This window comes from Bufo gargarizans, chromosome 5 (assembly GCF_014858855.1).
Source record: "Bufo gargarizans isolate SCDJY-AF-19 chromosome 5, ASM1485885v1, whole genome shotgun sequence".
Lineage (NCBI taxonomy): Eukaryota > Metazoa > Chordata > Amphibia > Anura > Bufonidae > Bufo > Bufo gargarizans.
The window spans coordinates 421,710,897-421,728,828 of record NC_058084.1 but is presented as its reverse complement, the minus strand read 5'-3'; the positions used below and the strand labels follow the sequence as shown (position 1 = coordinate 421,728,828).

At 41.4% G+C, this 17,932-nt stretch overlaps 1 protein-coding gene across 6 annotated transcripts in view; it reads left to right on the top strand.

The window, feature by feature from the left end:
- DIP2C (disco interacting protein 2 homolog C) overlaps positions 1-17,932 on the top strand; it is a 420,623-nt gene that overhangs the window by 360,602 nt on the left and 42,089 nt on the right. For all 6 annotated transcript variants that reach the window (XM_044292962.1, XM_044292959.1, XM_044292961.1 and 3 more), the window contains 4 exons: positions 2,824-2,935; positions 9,754-9,863; positions 12,479-12,609; positions 15,249-15,417. In XM_044292962.1, coding sequence (XP_044148897.1) covers positions 2,824-2,935; positions 9,754-9,863; positions 12,479-12,609; positions 15,249-15,417 — 522 coding nt within the window. The remainder of the gene's footprint in view (positions 1-2,823; positions 2,936-9,753; positions 9,864-12,478; positions 12,610-15,248; positions 15,418-17,932) is intronic.

The following is a 17,932-nucleotide window of genomic DNA, read 5'->3' as shown; positions in this document are numbered from 1 at the left end:
TGGCAAACATTCAGACAAACACTAACGCTGGGTTCAGACCTGAGCGTTCCGAAAGGAGCGCTCTGTATGCGCGCTTGTACGGGCGTTTACAAGCGCGCATACAGAGACAGGCGTGCACACATTGTCGCGCGTTCCCGAAAGTCTATTGTACGGGAACGCGCGACAAACGCTCAAAAAAAGGGTCAGGTACTTGTTTGAGCGTCGGGCGTTTTACAGCGCGATCGTACGCGCTGTAAAACGCCCAGGTGAGAACCATGCTGATAGGGAAGCATTGGTTTCTCCTTGTTGTGCGTTTTACAGCGCGTAGGAACGCGCTGTAAAACGCTCAAGTGTGAACCCAGGGTTATGGTTCACTCCTGAGACCGTGTATTGTATAGGTCAGGGATCAGCAACCTCCGGCACTCCAGCTGTTCTGAAACTACAACTCCCAGAATCCTCCTTTCACTTCTGTGGGAGTTACAATAGCAGCCAAGTAAGTGTGCGTGCTGGGAGTTGTAGTTTCACAGCATCTGGAGTGCTGAAGGTTGCTGACCCCTAGTATAGGTGATATGTCATATTGTCCGTACCTCTCACAAGCCCACCTCTCACAAGCCCACCTCTTCTCTTACTCTCTGCATTTTTGTGTTAGGGGAATTACCGCCATACCGTATGTGTAGCCTGTGTAACAGAGTCCCAATATGTAAAGGAGCCCAGCTCCATCTAAGTCTCTATTAAAATGTGCATCCGTTATAGCAGAAGCCATAATGCAATGCTGCACATATAAAGAGCAGTGCTTCCCATTGTCTAATAGATTGCACGTAGATGACCAAGAAGAATTGCCATGGCAGATATCGGCACATCATTTAAGGACTTTCCAGAACTCTGATGCAAGTAATCGCTGTCCAAGAACTAGCTGTTAGCAAGGAGCCCAGTTATGTTTTTTGCACAGGGGCTCCAATGCTGTGTCCGCCCCTGACATACTTCTAGTATTGAAACCACTCCATATATGATGTGGAGTGATATGATACTAGAGCAGGGCAGCAACAGAGAAATCAATTACTGTTGTGCTGCAAAACCACCAATGAAGTGCAGGCTACACTTAATGGCGGTCTCTACTCTGACCACGGAGAAGCAAGCACAGGTTGCCGCAAAACCGTGTAAATAGGGGAGCTATGAGGAAATCGTAGTCCTTCCCTTACTACTGATTACTGGTACCCTCCTGATGAATATGCTTTTAAATTGGGTTGGCCACTTTCTGTCCCCTTGTTGGGAAAATCTTCTGTGCTGTCCACATAGAGGTCCTGTCCATAAGATGGGTAAAAGGGGCAATTTATCAGAGTTGCAAAAAGGGATGATTATTGGATTTCAGGCCAAGGATGGCAGTATTTCTGAAACTGCGCAGGTTGTGAACTGTTCATGTGCTGCTGTGGTGAAAGTGTATAATTAGTGGACAAATGGCACCATTGTGAATAAGTGACCTGGAAACTGTGGAGCACCGCGGACCATTGATGTGAGAGGTGAACATCCGCTATGAAGGTGCAGACCAACACAATACAGTGGAGCAGCTCACCTCTCAAATGAATCCGGGGCTACCAGACATATGACTAAAACAACAGTTCAGCGAACCCTACAGCATACGGGGCTCCGAAGCAGATGGACGGTCACTGCACCTCTGCTAATGATGTTGCATCAGCAGAAAAGGCTTACATTTTTACATCAGTATCAGAATTGGACCTCTGCAAAGGGTTGTCTTCTTCAGTGAGTCACATTTTCTGCTTCATCGAACGGATGAAAGTAGACTTGTCAGGCGAGAAACATCAGAGAACAAGCACCCTGCAACCATTGCTGGAAGAATACAAGCTGGTGGTGGTAGCATTATGGTCTGGGGTTTTCGTATCACTTATCCATGTGGAAGGCACTTTCACTACTCCGTTTGAGTATGAATCCATCCTTGCAGATCACGTACTCTGATGCAAGTTAATTGTCTTTCCTGGGGCGGATGGGATTTTCCAGTAAGACAATGGGACATGTCACATGGCTAGAAATGTCTGACATTAGTTAGAAGACCATGACCAAGACTTCTAAGTACTACCCTGGCCCCTCCAATTCCCCAGACTTGAATGCAATTGAGCATCTATAGGACCACATTGAGCTTTGTGTTTGCTCTTTGGATCCTCCACCATGCACCCTCCAGCACCTGTGGGATGCACTGTAGTCAGCATGGCTCCAAATGCCTGTGACAACCTACCAGGACCTTGTGGAGTCACTCCCAGCTCATCTAGCTACCGTCCATGCTGCACATGGTGGTTACTCTGGATATTAGCCAGTAGTCATAATAAATATAACTTGATTGTGTAGTTCTCGTCATAGACTACTACATATAACTGGGTAGTTTTAGGTTGCTCACATGGTCCCTTTTCCTTAGGGGGCCCCCTATTGTAGAAAACCAGCCAAACACCTATGTAGAAATGTAACCCTAGCAGAGGATCTTGGATTGTTGAGGCAGGTCTTATTCTCCCTTTACACTGAGGCTGCCATATGACAGAAAGCCTTATACTACACAACAGATTTGCTGTCTGTCGCGGGTAGGTACTAGTTTGCTTTTGCTTGATGTTATTTCCATGTCTTGGCAGGTTCTGGATCATCAGGCTCTGATAGCTATTCCAGACTTCCACAACATAGAGTTTATTACACAAAATTCGAAATATTAATACATGTCATTCTCAGAACTTGTGTATAAGAAGAATCTCTAGGTTTCAGAAACTCCCAAGGAGAATAAAATTGTTTTGAAAGGCTTGGAGCAGACATAATTGTTTCCTTGTTCTCTTCCTCCTTGTCTCCCAGGTGAGTCGTTCCGCCTGCCTAATGACTACGCAACTCATTTGTAAACTGTTACGGTCAAGGGAAGCAGCAGCAGCCGTGGATATTAGAACGTGGCCTCCCATCCTGGATACTGGTGAGAATTTACCTCATGTTCTCTACAAAGGGAAGGGATATGTTTAATTCTTTAAGACCAGAGTAAGATTGTCGGCCAGCACTCATAATTGTTAAATCTGGATGTAATGTGGCAGCTGGGAAAATGAATGTATCCCCCCTTAGTACTTTTTGAAGAAAAGATGTCTGGATTAGGGATGAGCGAACTTGTGTTCGAGAGGACTCCTGCATAATGGAAACCAGATGGATCTATGAGGCCCATAGGCTTCTATTATGATGGAATGCAAAACGGAATGCCTCTTAAAGACATTCCGTCATAGAATTCCGTTATGGCCCGTGGTAATAAAACTCGAGCTTGTAAAACACAAGTTCGTTCATCCCTAGTCTGGATATAAATTAAACTGCTACATCAAAAAAAAAATTGGAATCACTGTGGTCACCATTGTTCTACATTTCCCAGGGTCACACCACCTACAGATTGTTTTATCATTAAAAGGGGTTGTCCAGGTGTATGTTAAAAAAAAATCCTATACTCACTGGTTTAATCTCCTGCCACATCCAGCACCGGTGCGCCGGTTACCACCTCTGGTATGTTTTTATATGGCTGCAGCTGTGACGTAGCCATATACCCCACGTGGTTAATGCAGGCTATGTTCAACTCTAGAACAGAAATGGCGCACCATAGGGTAATAACGTCTAGGAAAAAATAATGTCTCCAAAAGATGGAAGCTCACCTTGAGGACATGTGCTAGATATAGGCACAACTCTAATGTAGACACATGTGGGGTTAAAGAAAGCCCCTTGTAGTGGATGGTATGCAGCCAGGGATGTAGGTACTTCTAGTCAGGGATGCCTGGAGTCCCTCAGAAAGCCGGTAGATCAGCGAGAAAAGGAGTGTTTCAGGGATAAAACCCCTTCTTTAGGTACAAATGACTTTCTGTGATTTGTACCTGAAGAAAGGGTTTTATCAATGAAACGCGTTGTGCCGCTTGCCTAATAAAGTACCCTGCATCTCAACTGAACCTTTGGGGTGGTCTTTTGCGCCGTAGGACACTCCTTTTCTCGCTGATATACCCCACGTGACCACTGTATCCAGTTGCTAGTGTATGGCGCAAAGTCGATAAGGTTAGTGGTTGGCCACAGTGGTCTAGTGGGTTATATGATTACATCCCCATAAATCCTGTCTTTCGGGAAGTTTATTATTATATCGGACAACCCCTTTAACCTTTCTTAAATTAAGGTATACTATTTATTTATTTTTTTAACATAGGAACAGGGTGTCCATCGGATGTATACATTTTATTCCTATTTGTTTAGCATCTTGCGCCATACATCTTGGGATATGGCGGGCTGATAGACAAGTAAAGGTAGGACACATAGGTAGCTGATGGCTGGAGCTAGACTGCATTGTAGTTAATATGCCCTTGAAGGTGACTTTGGTAGCCATACTTTTTGAATAGAAATTTTTGCGACTTACATCTCGTTAATATTTAATAGGCATAACCACCTGGATTTACATAAATTTTGTCAAGCAAATAGCAGAATAATCCAAATAAATAACACATGTTCAAAGGGTAAAGAATGGACATATGTTTGGTACAGATAGGTTGTGGCGACACTAATTTTCTAAGGTTGTACTTTTAGCAATTCTGTATGGCATCATAGGCAATATTTTAACTTTTGTATAAATTTCACAGTACAATAAAAAAAATAAAAAAAAGTGGTGTATGGTGCTTTTTGTTGGGCTAACCAATGACTAATGAAGCCTGACAGGGTAAGCACCCACACATTTTCTTTTCAGGCAGAACCATTTGGCTATTGGGGTTATTATTTTATCTGAATTCAGAAGAAGGGTCCTTTTAAAAGAGGTTTTCCCGGTTTGCTGCAACATACTTTAAAATAATCATTTATGACGGTAGCTATAATTTTGTATTGTATTTTATTTTTTATTGCTCCGACCTCCTATTTTTGGGCCATGTGACATGCAGTTCTTTCTTATTTCCTGTGATGTTATGTCCATGGGCATGTCAAAGCAGCAACAAGGGCAGTGATTTTTATGATTGCATTTTAATCATTTTTGGCTAAAAAAAATTTGTCTTTATTAAAAATATTCAGCCGTTCTGTCACAAAGGGTTAGATGTTTGCCCAGCTGTGTGAATCATACTTTCACTTTTTGTCGGCCATCTAATAAACCTTTTCTCTAAATTACTAAAAGGTCATAAACACTTATTTAAACCACATTCTTATCAGTACGATAAGAATTTAGCTATAATTAATGTTTTAAGATCGGAGATAAGGAGCCGTCAGCTCAGCTGCCTGATGGAACAGAATAAAAATAGAGAGGCTGCTACTAGAGAATCTTAAGGCTGTACAGAGAAAAGGGCTCAACATTTTTAATAAAGAACAATTGAAAAGATTATTTTCAGCACATCGATATAATAAAAAATGCCCCTAAAGGTGTACATAGACTTTAAAAGACCATAGTAATCCCAGAAAACCCATTTATGCAGACAATACACAATAGATGCGTATTGGCCAAGCCCAACAAGTTCCACGGGATAGATTGACCATCTAATATCTATGGGGGTGTCTCAACTCTCTCCTAACAAGAGATGTTAGGGGAGAGAGGATTTGGGCATGGGACCAACATATGACATATCCTTTTCTCTGGCAGATGGGCTTATTCCTCTATTAACCACTTTACGTCCGCCCATAGGATATAAACGTCCTATGGGTGGACCTCTATTTCTGAAAGCACGTTTTAAAACGTCCTTTCAGAAATAGCAGCTGCACGCTAATCGTGCAGCTGCTGATCGGGTTGCCCGCTGTCAGTGACAGCAGGGCAACCCAGAGAGAAGGCAGGGACAGTGCCCAGGTGTCCCTGCCTTCCGGATCGCTGCAGACACAGCGCTCACCGAGCGCTGTGTCTGCAGAGCAGCGCTTCCTGTTCCGGCCCGGCGGTCATGTGACCGCCGGGACCGGAGCGTGCAGGAGCTGTGTGAGGTCTTACAGAGACCTCGATCAGCCCTGCTCTGAGGCTGTACAGCGCAGAATGACACTGTACAGCCTCTCTGGGGGGTGCATTTCTTCTGTAACTGGGGCTACTATGTCAGCCCCAGTTACAGGAGAAATCAACAGTGGAAAAAAAAATTTAAAAGTGAAGCAAATGTCCCCCAGAGGTCTTGTATGACCTTATGGGGGACGAAAAGTGTAAAAAAAAAATAAAGGGTTGAAAAAATAAAATAAAATAAAGTTTCACATATAAAAAAAAAAAAAAAAAAGGTCCCCAAGTAAGGAATTAAAAATAGAAAAAATAATATAAAATAGACATATTTGGTATTGCCGCATCCGTAAAAACCAGCACTATAAAAATATCACATGACCTAACCCCTCGGGTGAACACCGTAAAAAAAAAAACTGTGTCAAAACAAGCAATTTTTGTCACCTTGCATCACAAAAGGTGCAACACCAAGTGATCAAAAACACGTATGTCCCACAAAATGGTACCAATAAAACAGTCACCTCATCCGGCAAAAAATGAGCCCCTACATAAGAAAATCTCTAAAAAAATAAAAAAAACTATAGCTCTTAGAACATGGAGACACTAAAACATCATTTTTTGGTTTCAAAAATGCTATTATTGTGTTAAAGTGAAACAAATAAAACAAAGTATACATATTAGGTATTGCCGCGTCCGTAAAAACCAGCTCTATAAAAATATCACATGAGCTAACCCCTCAGATGAACACCGTAAAAAAAAAAAAAACGGTGTCAAAACAAGCAATTTTTGTCACCTTGCATCACAAAAGGTGCAACACCAAGTGATCAAAAACGCGTATGTCCCACAAAATGGTACCAATAAAACCGTCACCTCATCCCGGAAAAAATGAGCCCCTACATAAGAAAATGTCTCAAAAAATAAAAAAACTATAGCTCTCAGAACATGGACACATTAAAACTATAATTTTTTTGTTTCAAAAATGCTATTATTGTGTAAAACTTTAATAAATGAGAAAAAGTATACATATTAGGTATCGCCACATCCGTAACAATCTGCTCTATAAAAATGTCACTTGACTGAACCCCTCAGGTGAACGCTGTAAAAATAAATAAATAGAAACTGTGCTAAAACAACCAATTTTTTGGTCACCTTGCCCCATAAAGTGTTATAATGAATGATCAAAAAATCATATGTACCCAAAAATAGTACTAATAAAACTGGCACCTTATCCCCTAGTTTCCAAAATGGGGTCACTTCTTGGGAGTTTCTACTGTAAGGGTGCATCAGGGGGCTTCAAATGGGACATGGCATCTAAAAACCATGTGGAGTTCCTTTTCTTCTGCGCCCTGCCGTGTGCCCATACAGCAGTTTATGACCACATGTTGGGTGTTTCTGTAAACCGCAGAATCTGGGTAATAAATACTGAGTTTTGTTTGGCTGTTAACCATTGATGTGTTAAAGAAAAAATTGGATTAAAATGGAAAATCTGCCCAAAAAGTGAAATTTAAAAATTTGATCTCCATTTTCCTTTAATTCTTGTGGAACGCCTAAAGGGTTAACAAAGTTTGTAAAATCGGTTTTCAATACCTTGAGGGGTGTAGTTTCTACAATGGGGTCATTTATGGGGGTATCCACTATGTAGGCCCCACAAAGTGACTTCAGACCTGAACTGGTCCTTATAAAGTGGGTTTTGGCAATTTTCTTAAAAATTTGAAGAATTTCTTCTAAACTTCTAAGCCTTCTAACGTCCTAAAAAAATAAAATGACAATTCCAAAATGATGCCAACATAAAGTAGACATATGGGGAATGTTAAGTAATAAATATTTTATGAGGTATCACTTTCTGTTTTGAAAGCAGAGAAATTGAAATTTAGAAAATTGCGAATTTTTCAAATTTTTGGGTAAATTTGGGATTTTTTCATAAATAAGGGTGAAATATTTTGACTCAAATTTATGACTATCATGAAGTACAATGTGTCACGAGAAAACAATCTCTGAATGACTTGGATAAATAAAGGTGTTCCAAAGTTATTACCACATAAAGTGAGATATGTCAGTTTTGCAAAATTAGGCCTGGTCAGGAAGGGGGCAAATGGCCCAGATGGGAAGTGGTTAAGAACACGTACTGAGCACCCGAAAGAGGGGTGAACTACAGTGTGATGTCTTCTGATACAGAAGTGATAATTTTACTGATATAGCCCATGGATTTCATGTCAATCATCCCACGCACGTGTTAACTACCTCACCTATCATTTATCCTTATATCTGAAGTCCTCATTTAACAGAGCTCTGGTGCTGTTTTTAGGCTCGTTCTCGGGCCCCTACAAATGTTATCTTCTTTTTCAGCGATAATGTGTAAATGTGCTTTATTTTACTATTGTCAGGGGAGCTCTTTTTCTCAATAGATTCCCTAAATTCATCTTGATCTTGTACTTAGAAATATAATTATATTAGGGCAGTTGGGAAAATTGTCTCAAACCGATCCTGCCCTGGGCTGTAGGTCGTCAGATACAGAAGCATCTGGAGACAAATTAATGAAAAGGCCACTGCTCCCAAATTAGTTTAAACATTTCTGTAATTGTATTTTACAATTGTGCTTTCTATTCACTTTATTATTAAACTATTTTGTTCTGCCTTTACGGCTATCTCATGCTGGCAGTTCACATGCTGGTGAGGTTTGTGTTTTATTTTATAGTGTTGCCTTCACTAGTGTGTATGACTGTAGACCTAATGTGGTTTATGGTCTTCTACATTGCTCTCATTATGTAATTTAGACTTGCCTGTCCATGGTCCCATAGAGCAGTACTCACAAATGTCTCTTTTCCTCCTATGTAAGGACTAGATAGGTACATGAAGTGTATGAGGACTCAGATATATAAACTAATAAAGGTCTGCATGTAAAAGTCCTCAAGATCAGCCAGTTGGGACCACATTTTAATATTGAATATAGAACAGGTTTAGAAATATCATATTTCTTCATTGTACTTGATTGGTTAGTGACTTGGAAATCCAGTTTGTGTGAATGGGCAAGGGTGGACTGGCCATATACTCTACAGGAATATTTCCCAGTGGGCCTATGCCTTGGGGGGCTGCCTGAGGCCTCCTAAATGCTGTTCGCCAGATACCCAACAATCTGATACTCTCTGTGTTAATTAACCCTGGGTGCATCAGGCACTTATGTATGTGGCTGGTGGATACAGGTGCCCTCCTAAATTCAACTGTATCTCCATCATCAGGGCAGTGATGCAGTTGAATACTGGAGGAGGGTCCGGAATCCATGGCTCTCTGCCTTGCTGTTCATCATCATACGCCACAGGGCACTATATGAGGCAGCACAGAAAAGGAGCAGGGACGCAGTCTGGAAGAGACTTGGCCACTTGGGGCACTATAAAGGTCATTACTAGGGGCTGTCCAGACAGGATAATGATGGTAAAGGTAGCTAGATGCTGTGGGCCACATCTCACCTCCTAATCCCCTGCGCCATATCTTAATTGGAGATGACTGCAGGAAGTGGAGGAAAGAATGTGACAGCTTGGGATGGCCACTACAGAAGGGCAACATTTGGGTAGTGCACTGTGGTATTTGGTTCTGCTAAGGCATTATTTGGTTCTGCACTATGGTTTTGCTGACCTTGCCTACTTGTGTTGCCCTGCCTTCTGTCAATTTGCACCCTCTACAAAATGTGAGGCCAATTGTTTTGGGGGTTATTGTTTCCAGAGTTACTTTAAGTTACTAGTCCACCACTGTGATTGGCTGTAAAAATCATTTTTTCTGCTGACTTTTCTAGACCCTAAATTTCTTCCTGGTTTGTAAGATTGTCTATCTCTTTAATTTTTAAGATGACTTGCCAAAGAAAAGACCATCCCAAATCTACAAACCCTCAGACCCGGAGACATTGGCTTACCTTGATTTTAGTGTATCTACAACTGGAATGCTTGCTGGGGTAAAGGTAGGTCCCGCTTTTTGTGTGACCATATTCATTTCAACAGACTTTTTCAACTGAAGGTGACCAAGTGATTATCTGATCTGGCAGCTGAAATACCAGAAAGCTGATGTCATGACTGTTGCAGTAGAAGCGCGGTATTACGTGCTGGCTATTTAATCAAATGGACAACCGTGTAATGCATGGCCGGATCAGGTCCGCCAGAGCAGAACAGCTTTTAGCCTCTAGCAAACAGAAGAGGGTCCTGAGCAGGGACCCCGTTTATATAGTCCATATAGTTTAAAAATTGAGGTATATAGAAAGGGCTTATCTTTATGAGATGACCCCTTTTAACATCACCGATAATCTCAGCTCTTGCTCAAGCACTTGTCAGATGTCTGTAAAAAAATAAAAATAAAAAAAAAATAAAAATCATAACCCCCCCCCCCTTTCAAATTACAGTATTGGGTGACAATACAAATAAGTGCCCGTGACTAGTTATGAGTGGGCAGTTTTTCCACTCTTTCTTCTGGGTTAACAACTCACTTCTGGATGGTAGCCTGCTTTATATCTCACCTGTGACCACCCCTGAGTATTTCTGCTGGACTGCCCACCAACAAACAAGTCCATCCCTTTTGGATAGCAGCATGGAGGCTAGCTACTTTTTATTTAAAACAAACATGTCACAATGTATTCTACATGATACAGAGCAAGAGAAGTTGTTTAGATTGATATGTCATTTTATGGAAGAAGTTTCATCCCTGATCTTTCTGTGCTTAGAAGTCCAGTGGGCAGTCTAACTCATTGATTGAGGACCACCCCCTGGACTCCTAAGCTTAGAAAGTGCAGGGATTTAAATGAGTAAATTAAAGGTTATACTGAATCTTTTACACAAAACTGTGTCAAGCTGCTCAGCTTTTCCTGTTCTGTATCAACGGAAAAGTCCAGCTCACTCCGTTGTAAAATCAACAACCTTTATTTGATCATCTGGGTAAAGACAGTATAGGACACAAAATAATCCAACGCGCTTCGGATCTTAAACAACACAATCCTTCCTCATAACATAATACAAACACTAAAAGACCATCTCCATTGCTGCAATTGGTGGATGGTTCATCAAATAGGTAAGGTGACCTGCAAAATGTGGATGAGGACAATAAAAATGGAATAAACCAATATAACTACCACCATTTACAATATATAAAAACACAAAGAATAACAAATGGATACAAATTAGGAAGAAACTGCTGATATAGTAATAGTGTAAGATAAGGTCATATTTCCAATTCATTCCACAAGGAATGCACGTATTTGATTGAAAGATCCAAAATGTTTTGTGATTTTTAAAAGTTTTCTCTTAAAGGGGTAGTTACTTATTTAATTCCCTGAACAATACATGTGCTGATATCTCCCCGTGGACTGTCGCAAAATGTATAGATGCAGCTGTTAAGTTACATCTCTGAATATGTGGAATATCCGACAAATGTTTCCAATCCCGGTTTTGAGTTGTCCAGTTATGCATCCCACATATTGCAGCAAACAAGAAGTGATAACATATGCTTATGGCAAGTTGTTGTATGTCTGCAAGAATAAATATGATCAAAGCAAATCATGAAACCAGTGTTCACTATGATGCCAAACATTACAGCGTAGCCCTATGCTACATTCTTAGCGGACTAATAAGCTCACTTTTGGCTCGGACCATGAAATGTCTGACTCTGCTGTTTTTATAGGACAGGTCCCGATAACACCAAAATGCTTGTTAAATATTACAACTTTTGGGGAAATAATTTCTACAGAATGATTACAATGAAGTGTCTGTGATTTTGTCAAATGGCCTGTATTTACTCACTAGAAAATATTATATTGCGAATGGATCCAATTGCGTTACAGATTGCCCTAACAAGCTGTAATTTCCAGTTCAAGCACAGTGTAGTAAAAATGTCCCTGTGCATCATAAAGATTTAATGGCACATACGCTGCAGCCAAGTCATCATTTTCAGTTCATTACGAGCATATTTAACATTTAAATAAAGCCTCGGTCTAGATTTATCACTCTGTCCGTTCTGTAATTTGCAGCAGTTGTAACTCTTGTGGTGCCAATGTATGCCTATCTATGTGTAGTTTGTGATCACAGACACATGTCTTCCAAAAGTAGACTAAATTCATAAGAGGGTCTAACTAATAATAACAAGAAAATAAAATAAATTAGAAAAAGCTGGCTGGCTAATTTAATTTAATAATAACAAGGGCTTGAGGGTATGTACACCAGTGCGTCTATAGTAAAAATGATATTTTGCGAGTAGGTGCATTTAAAAATGTCCTACCGTTTTGAGTAGACATCTCCCAGGCAGACCTATGTGTATCCATGGTTGCAGACCACAGACAGACCATGTGTAGTCAGATCCTTCAATCTTGTTACTCCCTCATATTGCTACCTGTTGGTAGTGCTGCTATTGTACTAGTTATTAAATATATGTTCTAGTCTTCCTTACTGGTGATCCTGTATTCTCGGGATTGAGTGGACTGTTTTGTCTGGTTTCCCGGTTTGTGGATACTAATTCAGTTTCGGGATATTGACTTGGTTTTGTTGTTGTTTTTACTGTCTTAGCCTGGACTTGGAATCTGTTTCTCTCTTTCAGATGTCCCATGCAGCCACTAGTGCCTTCTGTCGATCCATTAAACTTCAGTGTGAGCTCTATCCTTCCAGAGAGGTGGCTATTTGTCTGGATCCTTACTGTGGACTGGGCTTTGTCCTATGGTGCCTCTGTAGGTATGTTTTGGGAGTAGTCTGTCATTTGTTTTCTTTCTTTTTTTTTTTGTAGGTGTCCATTGTAAACTTTCCAGAAATGTATGGTGCTATTGATGAAGAGTTTACCTTTCCCTAGACAAAACAATAGTTGAATTGATCACCTATCCATGGCATACGTGATTAAAGGGGTTGTCCAATCAAAGACAACAGGCCTTGGGGTGCTCTGCTGGTCACCCCTGGTCCCGCTCCTGAAACTGCTACAATTTAATTTTGTGAAGAGAAGCTGCAACAAGCCTGACCCTGCAGGAGAAATGTAGTATGCAATGGTGATCATTCAGACATGGTTAACTTGAGAGACACTCCCTCACACAAAGCAACTCTCCATTCTAGCCCACGGGGGTCCCAAATGGAGAAGCCCCCCCCCCCCCATGGCATCCATATTCCCTAATAGGGTATATGGGGTATATGTACATGTTTTGTCTAACCAGTGAGACCCCCGCTGATCAGTAGAATGTGGTACCCAAGTCGACCATCTCTTCCTACAGTGTGTGCAAGTTCTATCAATTTGGGGGCGTCTCAGAGTCCAGATCCCTACAGAATTAACATTTATCTCCTGTCTTGTGGGTAAAGGCTTATGACTTGAATACCATAAGGTACCTAGGTTTTCCTTTCAGTTCTCCCCTTTATTATTTTTTACTACATACTTTCATGTGTTGTGCGAAGTACCCCATATAGTCCTTAGCCATGCCTGTCCTAGGACACGGGTCTGTTGGAATGTAAAAACGTTTGAATCTATGAACTTAAAAAGCAAAGTTTTATTTTGCCGTGCGTCACTCCCGCAAGTGACCAGAAGGCGGTCCCTCGCTGTGAAGTGCCCTCATAGTCCCTCCCCACTGAGTGACCGCTGTAGCATCCAGCATAGGGCAGGGCTGTGAAGCAGCTCAAAGCAGAGAGCATTCTGGGCATTTGCAGGATCGGCACCTGATGGAATAAAGCTTCAGCTGTAAGCTGTGATACAGGTACGTTTACCAAACTAGCCCAGACCCCTTCTTAGAACTGTCGGCAGTTTTTCAGGGTATAAGCTGCTGACAGACTCTCATTAAAGGCTTTATCTACTTTGCACAATAGACATTACAGATTCCAGATGTAATAAAGTGTCTCCACGGGGAGAATGAGAACTCGCTCTACCCCATTAGGCTCAGTTTAAACAAAAAGGGGTTGTTTAAACCCCTTTTTAAATCCTGGACAACCCCTTTTAAGTGAGTGTGTCACTCTCCTTCAAGTAATCGGGGTACCTTAAAAAACGGAAAATCTAAAGCCAAAAAACATTTTGGTGTGAAAAATATATGCTGTGTAAGTTAACCTAAGCAAAATCTGCATGAGATGTTAATGTGGATTAGACTGCATTGGCTACAGATTTTATCCTCTACATTGGCTTATGTAGAGTGCTGAATCTCCTCCTGTACTGGAGGCGTTCCATGGTAAGGAGACTTATTGGCAATGCTCCACAGGAAATGAATATGCAAAGAAGTATGTCTCAAGAAAGCACCACCTATTGGAAGTGGCTCCAAGATCTGCCTTTCCAACAAGCCTTGGGATTTGACAAGGGAATATAACCAAGCCAGATATCCGGCGTATTCAGTTGTTTCAGGGTGCTTGACCCTCATAAGTTTGGAGTAGGATTCTAGCTGGCTGGGTGCAATGCCTTGAATGCGGCTTTGGCAGGGTGCTAGATCTCCCTAAAGCATTGGTGATAAGTCTCCATACTATGGAATACTTCCAGTAAGTCTCCTTTAAGAAGATTCAGCACCCTGCCTAATCTGCATTCAAGACACCGCACTCAACCAGCCAGAATCCTACTCTGTACTGATGAGGGACAAGCACCCCAAAACTGAGGTATATCTGGCTTGGCAATATCCCCTTGTCAAATCCCAAGACGTATTGGAAAGTTGGATCTTGACACATAGGTAGCCACTTCCAATAAGTGGATCTGGTGAGATGTCTTGGGAGATTCTTTGTATTTCTTCTATATTGCAGAGGTTGAAATCTGTGGAGGAGATCTGCAGCATATATTGAGATGCCGCGGATTTAAAATCTGCACCGCATGCCATCTTATGTGTGGATTCTGTTGCAGAAATTTTCATCCAGTTTGCTGCTTATGCATACACTGGGTTTTCCACATGCAGTTGGACTGTGGAGAATCCAGACGTGGCCGTACCTTTAGGTTACCTGCAACAGTTGTGAATTTCTGCATGTTTCCGCACCAGCAGACTGCATTGTATTACGTTGCGGTTTTTCCACACGAAAATCCGCCCTAATCTGCACGTCATAGGCAGCCTCAGTGTCTCTTATGATGTGCAGCATCATTTACTGTATTTTTAGGCAAAGTCTAAAACGGAAAGAAATCAGAGGCATTTTGTGCAGATGTGTCATGCAGTGTGAATGCAAAATCTTATTTTCAAATTCATGTCTTGAGCACTGCTTATTACAGTCTGGTGTCTGAAAGATTAAAAACCACCATAGATTAGTGCCATAAAATAGTACGTAAGGTTTAATTGCTATGTACAGGTCATAGGAGTTTGCACAGTCAGCAGTGTTCATGTCATAAAATGCTGCAGCCTGACTCCCAGTGCATGCTAATACGTCTCATGTCTTTACAGCGTATATTCAGGACACCAGTCTATTCTGATTCCTCCCTCAGAGCTGGAGATCAATCCTGCCTTGTGGCTTCTCGCTGTGAGTCAGTACAAAGTGAGAGACACATTTTGTTCCTACTCTGTAATGGAGCTTTGTACCAAGGGACTTGGCTTGCAGACTGAATCCCTAAAGGTAACTAATGCATTTTGCCCTGAGGTATATTGTTTATCTCTTGACTTCAGAAAGAAAAATTAAAGCTTGTCGTATTTTATGGGATGATGCATTCATTTTACATTTGTTGGTCTTTATTATTCCTGGGATAGAATTTTTCATTGACTTCAGAGGTGAATCCAGGGGGTGAATATAGCTGGAATATGTAATGGAAGTATAGTGCTTATATAATAACATATATAGCAACATAGGCAGTAGTGTATATATAATAGCACCACAGTATTTCACTTCAGCAGTTGACATATCTAATAGCATTGGTGTGAATATATAATAGCATCAACCAGTTCATACATGATATCATTGGCAGTAGTCGTGTAGTGAATGAGGCTGAGTCTCTGACCGGCACAGCCACACCTTTCTTTACGGCACTGTGCCTCATACTGCAGCTGTTTGGTGGGAGTCTGACTCCCAATGTTCCTGCATTGATGGCCTAATAGATCGTTTAATGTGGCCATACACATTGGATAGAAGCAGGTTGATGGTTGACCAGCAGTTGAACAAACTAACATTTGGAGAACGTTTGTTACGCAGACACTGCCATACACATTGTAGTCCATATTGGCCATTATAGTTGTTCAAATTGACCATACACATTCAGTAAAAGTGGGCGATAGACTAAAGATCTTATGTCCATGAACCAACTTTCTTAACAGAAGATCTTATCTCAGACTATCGTGCTAAGAGTTCAAACATGGCCGACTTCTTTTCAGATGATGGTATGTTATTGGCCGGCTAAAACAATTTAGCAATTTCACACAACAATCAAACATTTTGGTTGAAATTGTCCATTTCGATCAGCTATAGAGTGAGTATGGCCACCTTAAATCTGTGTTCGCATTATAAAGAATAAAGTGGAAAAAACAGTCAGCTACTTTTGTGGGCACACTTGTCTTTCATCAGTGGCTAATAAGTGCCACAAGTTAGAGGATAGAAAAGGCACAGTAGGTTTTGGAAAAGACAGATTCTTCTGCTCAAAGGGACTGTCTGTTTAATACTGATGACCTATCCTAAGGAAAGGTGATCAATATCTGATTGGTGGTGGCCCGACTCTTGGAACCCTTGCTGATCAGCTGTTTAAATAGGCAGCGGCACTCCAGTGAGTGCTCTGGCCTTTCTCTAGGCCAATGACGTCATGTTCATCCCTTTGGCGCTGCTCAGTCACCTTCAAGTGAATGGGGCCGAGCTGCAGTACGAAGCACAGCCTCTATACAATGTACAGCGTTGTGCTTGATGAGCTGCGAAGAGGACGCAATGCTCACCAGAGCTCCACAGCCTTCTTAGATAGCTGATCAGCCGGGGTGTCAGGTGTCGGACCCCACTTATCAAATATTCATGATCTGTCCTAAGGATAGGTCTTCAGTTTTAAACACCTCAAAAAAAAAACTTTCATCTCAATGATTTCTGGAAGCTGTTTTCATGTATCCAGCAGTGAAGAGAATTGGGAGGTAGCTGCACACCTCCAAAACTGCTGTGGGAATGTCTGTATAACTCATTAGGATCAGTCTTACATGAATAATAAGTATTTCAATGAAAGGAGCGGCAGAGCTCCCGATCCACCACAGATATGTTATTCTGTAGCACTGCCAGTCCACATCACTTATTTGGCAGTCCTAGTGGGGGGATTAAGCACCACGTTGTTTTTATGTTCCTACAACCTTTCGTTTTTATGAAGTGTTTCTCAGTTTTTGTCTGATTTCTGGTTATTCGCTAAGCCAGATCATTCCCACGTTTTATTATACCGAGCAGACCTGGATCCAGTTGGCTCAACTCTTCTGCTTCCTCTTTAATAGTCGTGTATAGATGTGAACAAGTTATGTTGACCCCTGGTTTACCTTTTTTAAATCTTTCAATTCTGAACTTTAAATCCTTGAGAAGCCTTCTGAAGAGACCATCTGATGTAAGAGTCCTGTATTCGTGGGGTCATCCTTGTATACTAATTCTTAGAGAATGAATAAATGCAGGTGTGCAGTGTGAAGGAAGCCTGGCAGAGGTGGACACCTTCAAAGTCCTAACTGTCTCCTGATAGCCTTCCATATAATTAGTAACATAGGTTAAAATGACACAAGTCCATCAAGTTCAACTGATAATCCTATAATGTTGATCCAGAGAAAGACGAAAAGCCCATATAACGTTGTTGCCAGTTGCCCCCTATTAGTGGACAAATTTCTTCTCAACTTCAATTATTAAAGCCAGAAAAATACCTGTGGCAAGCACCTATCCACAGTAATCTAGTATATATAACTTGCAGTATTATATCTTTCAAGGACGATACCCAGAAGCTCAGAACACTTTTACTGATTTGATCTGCCACGTAGCGCTGGGTCTCTGCGGAGTTCAGCATGTCAGTACCGTAAAAGTACTGACTGCCATCTTAGAAGAGACAGACAGCTGAAATCAGCGGGTCTGTTACTACACTATGCTGCCCTCAGTACAGGTGACAGGTTCACTTTAAACCTCCCCACATCTAATTAGTTTG